The 15,949-nt window shown below is 41.3% G+C and overlaps 2 protein-coding genes across 2 annotated transcripts in view; both read left to right on the top strand.

Annotated features, from left to right (window-relative positions):
* LOC129823311 (cyclic nucleotide-gated cation channel beta-3-like) overlaps positions 1 to 14,053 on the top strand; it is a 28,917-nt gene extending 14,864 nt beyond the window's left edge. The window contains exons 12-18 of the mRNA XM_055882238.1: positions 4,899 to 5,058; positions 5,477 to 5,574; positions 8,084 to 8,167; positions 12,339 to 12,457; positions 12,717 to 12,869; positions 13,178 to 13,322; positions 13,495 to 14,053. Coding sequence (XP_055738213.1) covers positions 4,899 to 5,058; positions 5,477 to 5,574; positions 8,084 to 8,167; positions 12,339 to 12,457; positions 12,717 to 12,869; positions 13,178 to 13,322; positions 13,495 to 13,521 — 786 coding nt within the window. The 3' untranslated portion in view covers positions 13,522 to 14,053. The remainder of the gene's footprint in view (positions 1 to 4,898; positions 5,059 to 5,476; positions 5,575 to 8,083; positions 8,168 to 12,338; positions 12,458 to 12,716; positions 12,870 to 13,177; positions 13,323 to 13,494) is intronic.
* Positions 14,054 to 14,914: 861 nt separating this feature from the next.
* LOC129823310 (cyclic nucleotide-gated cation channel beta-3-like) overlaps positions 14,915 to 15,949 on the top strand; it is a 53,376-nt gene continuing 52,341 nt past the window's right edge. Inside the window, exon 1 of the mRNA XM_055882237.1 lies at positions 14,915 to 15,031. Coding sequence (XP_055738212.1) covers positions 14,915 to 15,031 — 117 coding nt within the window. The remainder of the gene's footprint in view (positions 15,032 to 15,949) is intronic.

The following is a 15,949-nucleotide window of genomic DNA, read 5'->3' as shown; positions in this document are numbered from 1 at the left end:
GGGTAGCGGAGATCATTCTCCTGTTGTACGACGAGCCCTGGCAACTCCCGTTATGCAGTGATCTTTTGACCCAAGCGAACTGAGAGATTTTCCACCCTCACCCAGATACCATGGCCCGCTGCTCCTGGCCCGTGAGAGGTTAAATTTGGATGCGACAGGCCTGCAGCTTGGAGTCATTGAGACTATCCAGAGTGCCAGGGCCCCTTCTACACGACAAGTGGTGCCTATTTGAGAAGTGGTGTGACCAAAAACAGATCATTCCTTACCAATTCTCTGTATCCAAGGTTTTATGCTTTTTTGCAGTACCTTATTAACAGAGGGACGACATTCCCCACTGTTAACTTCTTATGGTTGGGGGGAGTATTGAGTAGCATGGATGAATAAGGTGCCCAGAGTAAACTGCCTGCTACTCAGGCCCAGAAGCTAAGATATGCATATTATTAGTAGATTTGGATAGAAAACACTTGGAAGTTTCTAAAACTGTTTGAATTATGTCTGTGAGTATAACAGAACTCAGCAGGCAAAAACCTGAGAATAAATCCAACCAGGAAGTGGGAAATCTGAGGTTTGTAGGTATTAAAGTCTTTTCCTATCCAATATACAGTGTCTATGGGGTCATATTGCACTTCCTAAGGCTTCCACTTGATGTCAACAGTCTTTAGAACCTTGTTTCCGGCTTCTACTGTGAAGGAGGAGAGAATAAGAGCTGATTGAGTAAGAGGTCTGGCAGAATGCCATGAGCTCAGTCAGGCGCGCACCTGTGAGAGGTAGCTGCGTTCCTTTTCCTTTCTAAAGACAAAGAAATTCTCCGGTTGAAACGTTATTGAAGATTTATGATAAAATCATCCTAAAGATTGATTCTATACATCGTTTGACATGTTTCTAAGAACTGTAATGGAACTTTTTGACTTTTTGTCTGGCCTGCGCTTCGTGAATTTGGATTTGTGAACTAAACGCGCGAACAAAAAGGAGGCATTTGGACATAAATTATGGACTTTATCGATCAAAACAAACATTTATTGTGGAACTGGGATTCCTGGGAGTGCATTCTGATGAAGATCATTAAAGGTAAGTGAATATTTATAATGCTATTTCTGACTTCTGTTGACTCCACAACATGGCGGGTATCTGTATGGCTTGTTTTGGTCTCTGAGCACTGTACTCAGATTATTGCATGGTGTGCTTTTTCCGTAAAGCTTTTTGGAAATCTGACACAGCGGTTGCATTAAGGAGAAGTATATCTATAATTCCATGCATAACACTTGTATCATTTATCAATGTTTATTATGAGTATTTCTGTAAATTGATGTGGCTCTGCAAAATCACCAGATGTTTTGGAAGCAAATCATTACTGAACATAACGCGCCAATGTAAACTGAGATTTTTGGATATAAATATGAACTTTACTGAACCAAACATACATGTATTGTGTAACATGAAGTACTATAAATGTCGTCTGATGAAGATCATCAAAGGTTAGTGATTTATTTTTATCTCTATTTCTGCTTTTTGTGTCTCCTCTCTTTGGCTGGAAAAATGGCTGTGTTTTTCTATGACTAGGTGCTGACCTAACATAATCGCATGGTATGTTTTCGTCGTAAAGCCTTTTTGAAATCGGACACTGTGGTGGGATTAACAACAAGTTTATCTTTAAAATGGTGTATAATACTTGTATGTTTGAGGAATTTTAATTATGAGATTTCTGTTGTTTGAATTTGGCGCTCTGCACTTTCACTGGCTGTTGTCCAGTCGATCCCGTTAACGGGATCTCAGCCATAAGAAGTTTTAAGGTCTATCTAGCTGCTATCTCGGCCTGTCATATAGGCTTTAACAATAACAGTAGGAAAACACCCCTTGTTATTGTTTCATGAAGGGGAAGTCCACTTACCTCCAATATCAAAGCCTTTGCTCCATCTTTTGGCTATTTCACGGCAGCCTTTTGAGCCGCTGGAAAGCGTTGAGATGAGGTATCTCTCCTTAGGACCACTTTACTGGTCGCCTTTATGTCCGCAAAGTGAGTGAGTGAGCTGCATGCACTATCAGCTTACCATTCGTGTCTACAGTTTGCCCCGGGCTTTTCCAAGGTTTCTTTGTTGCCCAATCTCGTCTTTATGCCTAAGGTCAGCAAACTTGGCTTTCCACCCGCCACCCTTCACTTCTACGGAAGAAGAGCATATCCATAATTTGTGTCCAGTACGTGCATTACATGTATACTTGAATAGAACAAGAGCTTTGCACAAAAGCGACCAACTCTTTGTGTCCTGGGCACCTCCTTGCAAGGGGAGGCCCCTCTCTTGTCAACGGTTATCAAATTGGATTGTGGAAGCTATTATATTGGCCTATAATAGCAAGGGCTTACAGCCTGCAGATAGTCTGAGGGCTCACTCCACCAGAGGTATGTTTACCTCTTGGGAACTGTTCAAGGGCATCTCCTTACAGGAGATTTGCGGTGTGGCTTGTTGGGTGTCCTCTCATACTTTTATGAGGTTCTACCAGCTAGACATCACTGTACCTTCTTTGGTGCATATTGTCCTCAGTGTCGTGGCCTTTGAGGCTACCTGGCTTCGGAGAGCATGCTTGCGATACGGGAGTTGGCCAAAATCCCACATGTGAGATACTATGTGGGATTTTTGAAAGAGAACTCAAGGTTACTTTCGTAACCCCGGTTTTTCTAATATTATGAGTGAGAGTGTGAGGAAGTTCGGAATGCTTGAAAATGACTAGAGGGCGGGTGAGTTGCTCCTTATCGTGAGGTGGGGGCTCACCTCATTTGCCACTCGACCTGTCTGTCTCCAACAAACGTGTGCAATTGGTTCTTTGAGCTTCTGAGATTCAGGTCAATCCCATATGTGAGATATCTCACTCATAATATCAGAGAATTGGGGTTACAAAAGAAACTGAGTTTCCTGGATACAGATTAAGCCTAGTCCTTGACTAAAAAGCAATCTCACTGGAGAATCGCTGTTGAAGTCCAGGATTAGACTCAATCTGTTTAAGTGAACAAAAGAAGATGTTTGATTATAGCGTTATTTCCCTGGCCCATAGCCACCTCAGTCTCCGGACTCTGATCTATCCAGACGGATATAGATATAAACTCAGCAAAAAAAGAAATGTCCTCTCACTGTCAACTGCTTTAATTTTCAGCGAACTTAACATGTGTAAATATTTGTATGAACATAACAAGATTCAACAACTGAGACATAAACTGAACAAGTTCCACAGACATGTGACTAACATAAATGGAATAATGTGTCCCTGAACAAAGGGGGAGTCAAAATCAAAAGTAACAGTCAGTGTCTGGTGTGGCCACCAGCTGCATTAAGTACTGCAGTGCATCTCCTCATGGACTGCACCAGATTTCCCAGTTCTTGCTGTGAGATGTTATCCCACTCTTCCACCAAGGCACCTGCAAGTTCCTGGATGTTTCTGGGGGGAATGGCCCTAGCCCTCACTCTCCGATCCAACAGGTCCCAGACGTGCTCAATGGGATTGAGATCCGAGGTCTTCGCTGGCCATGGCAGAACACTGACATTCTTGTCTTGCAGGAAATCACACATAGAACGAGCAGTATGGCTGGTGGCATTGTCATGCTGGAGGGTCATGTCAGGATGAGCCTGCAGGAAGGGTACCACATGAGGGAGAAGGATGTCTTCCCTGTAACGCACAGCGTTGAGATAGCCTGCAATGACAACAACCTCAGTCCGATGATGCTGTGACACACCGCCCCAGACCACGATAGACCCTCCACCTCCAAATCGATCCCGCTCCAGAGTACAGGCCTCGGTGTAACGCTCATTCCTTTGACGATGAACGCAAATCCGACCATCACCCCTGGTGAGACAAAATCGCGACTCGTCAGTGAAGAGCACTTTTTGCCAGTCCTGTCTGGTCTGGTTTGCGACCATAGGTAACGTCATTGCTGGTGATGTCTGGTGAGGACCTGCCTTACAACAGGCCTACAAGCCCTCAGTCCAGCCTCTCTCAGCCTATTTCGGATAGTCTGAGCACTGATGGAAGGGTTGTGCATTCCTGGTGTAACTCGAGCAGTTGTTGTTGCCATCCTGTACTTGTCCGGCAGGTGTGATGTTCAGACGTACCGATCCTGTGCAGGTGTTGTTACACGTGGTCTGCCACTGCGAGGACGATCAGCTGTCCGTCCTGTCTCCCTGTAGTGCTGTCTTAGGCGTCTCACAGTACGGACATTGCAATTTATTGCCCTGGCCACATCTGCAGTCCTCATGCCTCCTTGCAGCATGCCTAAGACACGTTCCCGCAGATGAGCAGGGACCCTGGGCATCTTTCCTTTGGTGTTTTTCAGAGTCAGTAGAAAGGCCTCTTTAGTGTCCTAAGTTTTCATAACTATAACCTTAATTGCCTACCGTCTGTAAGCTGTTAGTGTCTTAACAACCGTTCCACAGGTGCATGTTCATTAATTGTTTATGGTTAATTGAAGAAGCAGGGGAAACCGTGTTTAAACCCTTTACAATGAAGATCTGTGAAGTTATTTGGATTTTTACAAATTATCTTTGAAAAAACAGGGTCCTGAAAAAGGGACGTTTCTTTTTTTGCTGAGTTTAGTAGATTATAAACCTGTAAAAATGCAGGTAAGTAGTCAGGTGGTGGGTTGGTAATGAATCAAATATGATTTTATCCTACTGACCAGCCTCACTGACCAATATTTAGCTTGGAATTCCTGTGACATGTTTATTTGATATATTGTAAATGTCACTTACTACATTTGTTACAAGTTGGTGTGTGCGCGGGGGTGGGGGTTTGTAAAAAAGTATTTATGTATAATTTTGCTAACAACCAACTTGTAACAAACGCACCTATGAAGTTATAAATTGAACTTGAGCTTGACCTCAGCTGATCTATGTGTCTAATATGATCCATTCCAGATGAGAGATGTCATTGGGGCAGCCACCGCAGGCCAGACCTACTTTCGTTCCTCCATGGACAACACGGTGTATTATATGGTGTCAAATAACATCCCCAAACTGTGTCAGAACAGAATACGCACCTGGTACAACTACACCTGGGACGCCCAGGGTATGCTAGGTAAGGAAACTCTCAGGCTGCGTCTCAAGTGGCACTGTATTCCCTATTTGAGACGCAACCTCAATATTTTACTTCAAGCATTAAAGGTAGACTCTACAAAATGACGTTGCCAGGAGCAGCACCAGAAATAGTGAGATGAGCGAGATGCAACACTTGGCTCTCCCACAGCCACACACAGTATCTATGCATAAGCACGGGTGTGCTTCACATTGTGTACAGCGTGGTATAACAGTGGAGAAGTTGAGCCTCGCAATTAGTTGTTCCAGAAATTGACCCACTATGCTGTTTACTTTCTGCGTCTACATCATATCGCTGAGTCTACCTTTAACAGAGGCTCAGGTCTAAGTGAATAAGAGTTCTGTTCGATAATGCATCAGTAATTACCTGTGTATTTATGGTTCTTCTTGCCTGCCTTTAGATGAGTCTGAGCTGCTGGAGCAGATGCCTCTGGTCATGAGGACAGCCATTGCTGTTGACATCAACCTGGCTACCTTCCAGAAAATTGATCTATTTAAGGTACACACGAAAGCATGTATATGTGATAAAGTGAAAATCGGAGGCCCTAACCTGCTAATATCGAACATGCACTATAGGCTACAATCAGAGACTGCGGAATGATTTTTTGACAGGGGGTGCAGGATTGTTTTGGTCCTGATTTAGATATGTTTCTGCTTATAATGTTCCATATTTTTGTAGGCTATTTGTTAGTTAACTTGTCTATAGTTAGATACATGTAGCTTTTCTTTTGACCTTATATGTTGCCCTGGAAGACTAAATAAACCCTTGCTCACCAGAATAATATCAATAATCGATACAATGAATGATTCAATCTAGTTGACATCGATACAGTTCTCTGTCATCTCTGCTTCTTTCGCGGAGCAAAGACGTTTAAGGACCTGCGATAAAATGCGGAATTTTTTTTTTACAGGAAATATTTTCTGTGCAAATTTTCCAAATGACATACATTTGACCAGTTGTAAGGAAATAGAAAACTGTGAAAACGACCCAACATGTTTCTGGTAATATTTCAGGTTGGATTGGATGCATATTTATGTGGTTGAAATACTATCAGCTTTTATGATGCTAATGAAGATAGCACCTCTACAGACTGCGAATTCACATTCTCTCAAGATGGTGAAAGAAAGAAATCACTCCACTCCTGTTCCCGAGTCAATATATTTACCCTACATTTGGTGTATCATTTTAATGCAAGACATACTTCATTCTGCAGTAGTTAATATTAAGACTGTGTGAGAGGTTATAGACCTACAGTCAGTGTCCAGATTTCAGTTTCCATTTAGCCCAACTGAACAGTAGGCTACAGTTCCCTTGATAGGCCTATTTGAAGCGACCAGCTCTCACAGTCTCACTTCAGAATTAGACGTTCATCCATGTTTCTCTCAAATGTCACATTTCAAAGTTGTTCCAAACCTCAAATTTCCAAGTGTTTAAGGGTAAGTTCAGACATTAACTCTGAATGTTAAAGGTTAAAGTCTTAAGTTCAGGAATTAACTCCAAATTCTTAAGGTTAGGCATTAACTTTGAATGGTTAAGGTAAGGGTTAAGGTTTGGGATAGGCTTAAAACTCAAATGTAAAAATCAACTTTCTATCGCTGGATTCGAACGTGCAACCTTTGGAATCCGAGGCAAATACTTTGCCCATCTGCCATCCCCAATGCCCTAGCAAAACCGAAACCTACTTGAACGTAACAGCTCTCGCAGCTGTGGCCGGTATCCACGTCATCTCCTGACGTACTTCCGAAATGGATGGACGTCGAATACTGACTTGTATCACTGGTGACCTGGCTGATTTTAAGTCCCCATCTTGTTATTGTCGATTTTGTATAACACCTCACAATCATCACACATAACATAGCAAGCACTTCTATCATCCTTTTTTACCACTTCACCAAATCTTTCCCAAACATGACTTTTCTGGCCCTCCCTTCTCTTTGTTTTCAACTCTCCATTTTGCAGCTTTTCACTTACTGAATTAAACTATGACACATTGGTTTTTGCCTCTGTGGATTGTTGTGGATTTTTTCTGCCCGTTCCCAAAAGCATTTGGCGTGTAGTCTATTTGGCCCATGTACAGTACAGTTAGGCCTTAAAGCGAGCGCCTCATGTCCACCAGATGCATCATACACTTTGCATTCAGTTGGAAGTCATTCATTGTCAATGGAGCAGTCTGCAACGCTATGTTAGGGGTGCCGCGGTGCGTTCTGTGTACAGCATGTGTTCAATATTTTCAGCTCATTTGTTGCTTTACCATGCGGTGGTACAAACAGAAGTGCATACACAGACTCCAACCAGCTAGCAAGATGAAAAGCAAAGCACGTAGGTCAAGTACTGAAAATGCTGGCCAGCAAAACAAACTAAATGCATCTGGTGGACATCAAGCATTAGGCTTACACACTAATGCCAGATAGCCTATATTCATAAAAGGAAAACCTAAATGTAGCCTATAGACATAAATTGCATAAGAATTATACATTTATGGATTATTTAAGGTATTGTTTTCTCTTTATTCAATCCGCCCGCCCGCCCTTCATCCATACAATATTTCATGACCCTAAACCCGCCAGGATATGAGTCAACCCACACATCACTAACGCACGGACGCACGCACGCACACACACACACACACACACACACACACACACACACACACACACACACACACACACACACACACACACACACACACACACACACACACACACACACACACACACACACACACACACACACACACACACACACACACACTTACAGCACAGACAAACATTACTTAAAGGAAAACTCCATCCAAAAACTATATTTCGGTATTTGTTTCATTAGGCCATTGTTGATATAGTCCCAAAATATTTTGCATGTCAGCGATCAAATGTTCAAGATATAAAACTTTCAAAGTACAGAAATACATGCATCATACCTTGAATGTTCCTTTAATCAACCTCACAGAAATGTGTACATGTAATACATTGTAATGCTTTAGTTATGATGTTGAATTGTATTTCCTCAGGGTTGTGATAACCAGATGTTGGTAGACATGTTGCTGAGGCTTAAGTCTATTATATATCTACCTGGGGACTTTGTGGTGCAGAAGGTGAGTTTTTGTGTGTGTGTGTGTGTGTGTGTGTGTGTGTGTGTTTTATTGACTACCTTCTCGATCTGCTGCTGCCGAAGCACTTCCTTAAACATGTCAAACATAATCCTGTCATCGCTGGAGGTGAAATTACGTAGAGCGAGACAGGCGGGAGAACGGAGAGAGAGAGAGAGAGAGAGAGAGAGAGAGAGGAGGGATAAAGATAAAAAAGAAGGGGTGATAGAGAGAGAGAGACGCAGACATGGAATTAGCTGTTTCATGTAGTCTATAAAGGAACTGTTAAATGTGGTCAGCTCACACTATTTCGTCCGCATAGGGTAATATTGGTAAAGACATGCAGTATACTCAGCTTTTTAAAATCAGCTATATGTGTGTATATTTGGTTCCCCATAGGGGGATAATGTTAAAGAGATGTACAGTGCCTTCAGAAGGTATTCATACCCCTTGATTTATTCCACTATTATTGCACACAGAGTGAATCCATGCAATTTACTATGTGACAATTGTCATAACTCTCCTGTGACGATCTGAAGGATCAGGTTACATGGGGGTCCGCTCTACAACATGCTCTCTCTCATAGAGGGGGAGAGCGGAAAGTCGACTGTTTTTATGGTTGGCCATAAAATACGCTGCCCCTATGCTCTGTAGTGTTTGAGATTGAAATGTAAACTATGGAACACAGAGAGGCCCTTGGAGATATGGAGATACATATATATGGAGAAACAGAGAGACCCCATCAAAAGATTGAATAATTAAACAATGTTTCTATTGTTGAGAATGTGGGATGTGAATGAGAATGTGGGAATGGTCTGTGGACACTTAAGGGAGAGTCATGTCGAGTGTGTTTCATTTGGTGATCTCATCAAGGACAGGAAACACACAACTGTATCTCTTAAAGTGTACAGTCCCCACGTTGGAATGGCTACAATTCTATAGGCCACGTAGACCATACAGCTGTAGATTTGGCTACACGGCTGGAAATGGTTAAACTCTGAGACTATCGAACACTTCAGAATTTCCTAGACGTATAATTACTAGTCTGAAGCGAGAAATTACAGTTGAAGTCGGAGGTTTACATACACTTAGGTTGGAGACATTAAAACTCGTTTTTCAACCACTCCACAAATTTCTTGTTATAACAAACTATAGTTTTGGCAAGTCAGTTAGGACATCTACTTTGTGCATGACACAAGTAATTTTTCCAACAATTATTTACAGACAGATTATTTCACTTATAATTCACTATATCACAATTCCAGTGGGTCAGAAGTTTACATACACTAAGTTGACTGTGCCTTTAAACAACTTGGAAAATTCCAGAAAATGATGTCATGGCTTTAGAAGCTTCTGATAGGCTAATTGACATAATTTGAGTCAACTAGAAGGGTACCTGTGGATGTATTTCAAGGCCTACCTTCAAACTTAGTGCCTCTTTGCTTGACATCATGGGAAAATCAAAAGAAATCAGCCAAGACCTCAGAAAGAAAATGGTAGACCTACCTTCAAGCAATTTCCAAATGCCTGAAGGTACCACGTTCATCTGTACAAACAATAGTACGCAAGTATAAACACCATGGGACCACGCAGCCATCATACCGCTCAGGAAGGAGACGTATTCTGTCTCCTAGAGATGAACGTACTTTGGTGCGAAAAGTGCAAATCAATCCCAGAACAACAGCAAAGGACCTTGTGAAGATGCTGGAGGAAACATGTACAAAAGTATCTATATCCACAGTAAAACGAGTCCTATATCTACATACCTGAAAGATCGCTCCGCAAGGAAGAAGCCACTGCTCCAAACCGCCGTTAAAAAGCCAGACTACGGTTTGCAACTGCACATGGGGACAAAGATCGTACTTTTTGGAGAAATGTCCTCTGGTCTATTGGGGGAAAAAAAAAACTTTTTGGCCATAATGACCATCGTTATGTTTGGAGGAGAAAGGGGGATGCTTGTAAGCTGAAGAACACCATCCCAACCGTGAAGCACGGGGGTGGCAGCATCATGTTGTGGGGGTGCTTTGCTGCAGGAGGGACTGGTGCACTTCAGAAAATAGATGGCATCATGAGGGAGTAAAATTATGTGGAAATATTGAAGCAACATCTCAAGACGTCAGTCAGGAAGTTAAAGCTTGCTCGTAAATGGGTCTTCCAAATGGACAATGACCCCTAGCATACTTCCAACGTTGTGGCAAAATGGCTTAAGGACAACAAAGTCAAGGTATTGGAGTTGTCACGTTCTGACCATAGTTCTTTTGTATTTTCTTTGTTTTAGTATGGTCAGGGCGTGAGTTGGGTGGGTTATCTATGTTTTGTGTTTCTATGTTGGGTTTGTCGTTTGGCCTGATATGGTTCTCAATCAGAGGCAGGTGTTAGTCATTGTCTCTGATTGGGAACCATATTTAGGTAGCCTGTTTTGTAATGTGTTTTGTGGGTGATTGTTCCTGTTGGTGTGTTCCTGTGTTCTGTGTTCACATTTTCGGGACTGTAGCGTCTTCGGTTGTTTTTGTCAGTTTTTTGTTTTGTTCGTTCTTGAAAGTATTTGATTAAATATGAATACACATCACGCTGCATCTTGGTCCGACCATTCTGACTCCTCAGATGAGGAGAACGAAGACTGCCGTTACAGGAGTGGCCATCACAAAGCCCTGACCTCAATCCTATAGAAAATTTGTGGGCAGAACTGAAAAAGTGTGTGCGAGCAAGGAGGCCTACAAACCTGGCTCAGTTACACTTGCTCGGTCAGGAGGAATGGGCCAAAATTCACCCAACTTATTGTGGGAAGCTTGTGGAAGGCTACCCGAAACATTTGACCCAAGTTAAACTATTTAATGGCAATGCTAACAAATACTTCCCTTGTGTATGTAAACTTCTGACCCACTGGGACTGTGAAAGAAATAAAAGCTAAAATAAATCATTCTCTCTACTTTTATTCTGACATTTCATATTCTTAAAATCAAGTGGTGATCCTTACTGACCTAAGACATGTTTTGTTTCTAGGATTAAATGTCAGGAATTGTGAAAAACAGAGTTTAAATGTATTTGGCTAAGGTGTATGTAAACTTCCGACTTCAACTGTACGTAAGTCTAGTACAAGAATACTGACAACCGCGGAAGCATCTATAGCATCATCTATGCAACGACCACCTGTAGGCTTGACGTATCCATTACAACAGACACTATCCAGAGCTGCGGAGAAAGCTACAACCACAAAGAACATTGTGACTTCTGGGGAAGTTAACCAGTAGACGGACCGGCGATTCCAACAGAGAAGACAGCAACGGCATACGGGCGTAAATATAAACATTGCAATTATTCTCGAAAAAGCAGCCGTTCATGTGCAAAGGATTATATTTTCAATGAATATAACTGTAGACTGTGTATAGTGAATCCATTTTGTCTTGCCCGCTCTTTCTCATTCGCCAAAAAATTCCTCAGTCTCAGTGATTTCCTTTGTCTACCAAGTCGTCATATCGGCTTTGTCCGCTAGAGACTTTTTATTTGTATCATGTGGTAACCCAAATGTCTACTGTTTGTTTGTTATATAATTCTGTGTGATTATTTAGTTAGTTAGTAAATAAATAATTAAGCCAATTTGTATATCGCTGATTCATGATTTAAGTTAGGGTTCGTGCAGATATCCAAGGGTTTGCGACGTTCGGTAATGAGTACTGATGAGGTAATAATAATTAATTAATAGAAGACTGTAATTGATCAGATTTAAAAATATCTTAAGAGTTATATTCTGGAAATTATAACTCTGTAAATCACCATTTTCCTTGGTGCCCCGACTTCCTAGTTAATGAATGTTTACATGATTATTTCAATCACGCAATAATTAAACCTATGATTTGATATAAATAAGTCTTCACATTTAATGATAGCCCAGACATGACTCAATTTTACTCCTGAACTTATTTAGGCTTGTCATAATGAAGGGGTTGAATGCTTATTGACTCAAAACCATTCAGCTTTTCCTGTTTTATTAATTTGTTAAAAATTCCACTTAGACATTATGGGGGTATTGCCAGTGACACAAAATCTAAATGTAATCTATTTTAAATTCAGGCTGTAACACAACAAAATGTGGAAAAGTCAAGGGGTGTGAAAACTTTCTGAAGGCTCTGTAGATCTATAGCATAACAGTTTTCTGACTGACTATTTTGTCCCGTAGGGAGATATTGGTAAAGAGATGTACATAATCAAGTCTGGAGCAGTGCAGGTGGTTGGTGGACCAGATAACTCCATTGTGTTCGTTACACTGAAGGCTGGCTGTGTGTTTGGAGAAATCAGGTACAGAACAGAGCTCTCCTGTGAACATGAAACAATGGGCTGCATCTGAAAAGGCACCCTATTTCCTACAGTGCACTATTTTTGATCAGGGCCCATATAATAAGGCTCTGTTCAAAAGTAATCCTCTATGCACTCTAAATCAAAGTAGTGCACTATGTAGGAAATAGGCTGCCATTTCAGAAGCAGACATGGTGTAGCCTACACCGAGATGCCTTGTTGTGAGATTACATTATACAATTGGAGTGTTTTTATTCAACAGCCTGTTGCAGTCGTCTAAAGATGGCGGGAACAGGAGGACAGCTAATGTCAAGGCTCACGGCTTTGCTAACCTGTCCGTCCTGGAAAAGAAGGATCTCTTTGAAATTCTGGTCCACTACCCAATGGCTCAGAAAGTTCTGGCCAGGAAAGGAAAGTAAGAGAGGAGATTGGCTGTATTATTGGTACTGCATTGGATTAGTTCCTAGTTTTAATCTAAGATAGTTAGTTAGTAGTAGTAGTAGTAGTCTCTTGTAGGGAAAACATTTAAAATGCTAAAGAATACTGCTTCCCTGCTAACCTTTATCAATACAAATAGGTATTTGGATAATCCATCTATACAGTAATAGCTCATCAAACTCTATTTATAGTTAATTGAGCTATAGATGGACTATTCAAATAAAATGTTACCATGTCATGTAACAGAGATACACTTGACTCCTTTATAACTCATTATTTTCCAAGGAAACTGATGAAGGCTAAGGGTCCAGCTGCTGCTAAGGCTGTTGAAGATAAAAAGAAAGGACTGGCGCTGTTCGGACCCAAACCCCCCACTCCTAAAATGCTGCGTGTCTTTGGGGGCGGCAAAGGCTTTTTGGAGAAACTCAAGGTAAGAAACATTCCTTACTCTCACGTTGACCTGTTGTTAACAGCAGGTATGTACAGTATATTGATGTTCAGTTACAGATGATAATTGTACAAGACAACTTTATAAATACTGTTAGTGGCTCAAGCTGGTTTGTAATCTACTGTATTGTGTTGTGGTTTTCTTTCTCTTGTAGCATGCCACTCAAAATCAACAAGATTGAGAATATCAAACTGCATCGTTTCTCATATTTACTACTTTTGTGGTGAATTTGCAGTGCATTATTGTTCAATCCCCTCTTTACACTCACAGCTGAATGACCAGTATGTGAGTGTGTGTACAGAACACTATTTTGAGGGATTCTACTACCCTCTCGCATACTATCCTTTAGAATTGTTTAATCTTTCAAAACTTTATTAAGATGTGCAATATTTAAAGACAAGACAAAGTGGAAAAAACGAATATGTCTAGAAGTATTTTGATTGTTTTTCTTTTCATATCAATTATAAATGATATTTCAGGTTTAGAAACTGTTATATTTTGGACCAATCACAATTTTTATTTGCCAATACACAGCTCATGTAGTTTGTGGTGACAGTTATGGATGCAGTGCCAATCAAAGGATTTATTTGTCTGTGTAACGGGTGGGTAACAGTTTAGCTACGAAACAAGCTACTTAAGTGACATTTAATACGATCTGTCTGCTTTGTAAGATACACATTTACCTAAATAAATCATTTCTCATTTACTAACGACTGCATCAGCTCCATAGTATCATATTCTTCTTCATGATCTATTGTGTGTTGTGTTGAATAGTAGTTGAATGTGAAAGAAAGCCAACCATGGAGATCTCAGTCCAGTAATCCCCTTATCCAGGGTGGGACATTGTGAAGTCTTAGCTAGGAAAGGGGTGGGACAATGTGATGTTTAATTAAGTAAGTGGTCTCCTCTCTGTATCTGTCCCCAGCTTTAACACACAGTAGCCAGCGAAGCTAAGAATAACCCAAATACTATATTCACTTCAACATAGCTGAGTTTAGTCCCTACCTAAGAGTCACAGTGCAATTATTCTGTTGCTACTTTACTATTGTGTATTAAGAAATGTACCCGAATCTGGTGTTAAACCTATTTGAAGTTTGTTGATCAACTCCTGGACTTCTCTGATTGATCAATTATTTGATTTGAATTTGATTTGTCAATTATCCAAACCTACTGCCAAGATTGCTGCAGCCATGGACAAGAAACAAAATGGCCTCCTACGGTAGAGTTGCTGCTCATTCAACACCTTTGAGTACAGTATATTTATCAAACAGTCCAACGTCACAGGAAGAGTGTTGGGGATGTGAAGCAGCCATAGGTGGCAGTGATAGCTGCTCTTTGTTGACCCATCCCATAGGAAGAGTGGAGAAGTGTGAAGAGCAGAGGGGGAGTTCCTATGAAGGAATTAATGGAACAGGAGATTAATTACCTGAGGCAGGCTGTCGCTCCGACTGTCAGGCGTTCAGGGTTAGACAGTTGGTTAGACAGAGGAGAGAGTCTAAGGATCAGATCTGTAACCCTGGATAGGCTCGCCGGGTTCTCTGTTGCCCACACTGCCCACTAGCCAAACAACCACCATGTTTGGAAAGCTCAAAGCACTGTTCTCGGTGCCCGAGCCACCTCCGAAGCCGGATGCCACTGCTGCTCCTGACCCCGCACCAGCTCCTGCTCCTGCCCCAGCATCTCCAGCGAAGGTAAGGCATCGCCTCTCTTTCCGAAACACTACAGCAGGATATATCATTGAAAGTGTTTGCCGGCAGGACGAATCCTTAGACATAGGGGTAGAAATGTATTTATTTTTTTAGAGCGGTTGAATAAACACTGCCTATATTATTACCACTGATTATATAGATATTGTAGGACTTTAGTATAATGACTGGCTGTTATTGATGTATGTAAATGTTGTTTAGGATTGTTTCTAAATGTCTTAAACTGTACACAGGATTAAATGGCCCTAAAAATGTCATATAATATGGTTGACATTTATACAGTCAACATACAGTTTGACTAAATAACCTTATCCCATGACAAATTGCTCGAAACGATATTGTCTTTATATTGAATAATGCTTGCTGTTTACCAAAAAAGTGTCGGGGCATCCAGTCTGCTGTTGTTTGAATCCCAGATTGTCCCTTTAAAGTGGACAAAATGTCATGTTCTAAACGAATGTTAGATTCAACAGTATCTCTCAAAGATTGTGACACTGGGTGAGGACACTGGGCAGTGACTCATGAGATGGTGTGATGGACTGGACAGCAAACCATGACAGCTGAGTCAGTCAGATTAGGGAAAGCCTCAGGTTGAAACATGCTGGACTCTGAAGCATTGAAACCAAGCTATCTCAAATAGCTCCTATCAACAGTATAGCAATAGCACTAGAGTGGAGAAGCACTTATAGCCTGGGTTTCAGGCTGATTAATTGGCTTTTGGGGAGGAGAAGAAGTTGTCAACCAACATGAGATGAGGTGTAACCAAACATCATAATGGCGTTTAGAAGGAATATGTGTGACTGTTGCTCACAATTAAATTCTTGATTATTTATCGAGTTAAAGTTCAAACTGTAACGTTTCGGCCGTCAGTGGCCTGAGTAATTGGCCTTCTCAGTCTGGAAA

Source organism: Salvelinus fontinalis, chromosome 25, assembly GCF_029448725.1.
Source record: "Salvelinus fontinalis isolate EN_2023a chromosome 25, ASM2944872v1, whole genome shotgun sequence".
Lineage (NCBI taxonomy): Eukaryota > Metazoa > Chordata > Actinopteri > Salmoniformes > Salmonidae > Salvelinus > Salvelinus fontinalis.
This window is presented reverse-complemented; position numbering and strand designations above follow the sequence as displayed.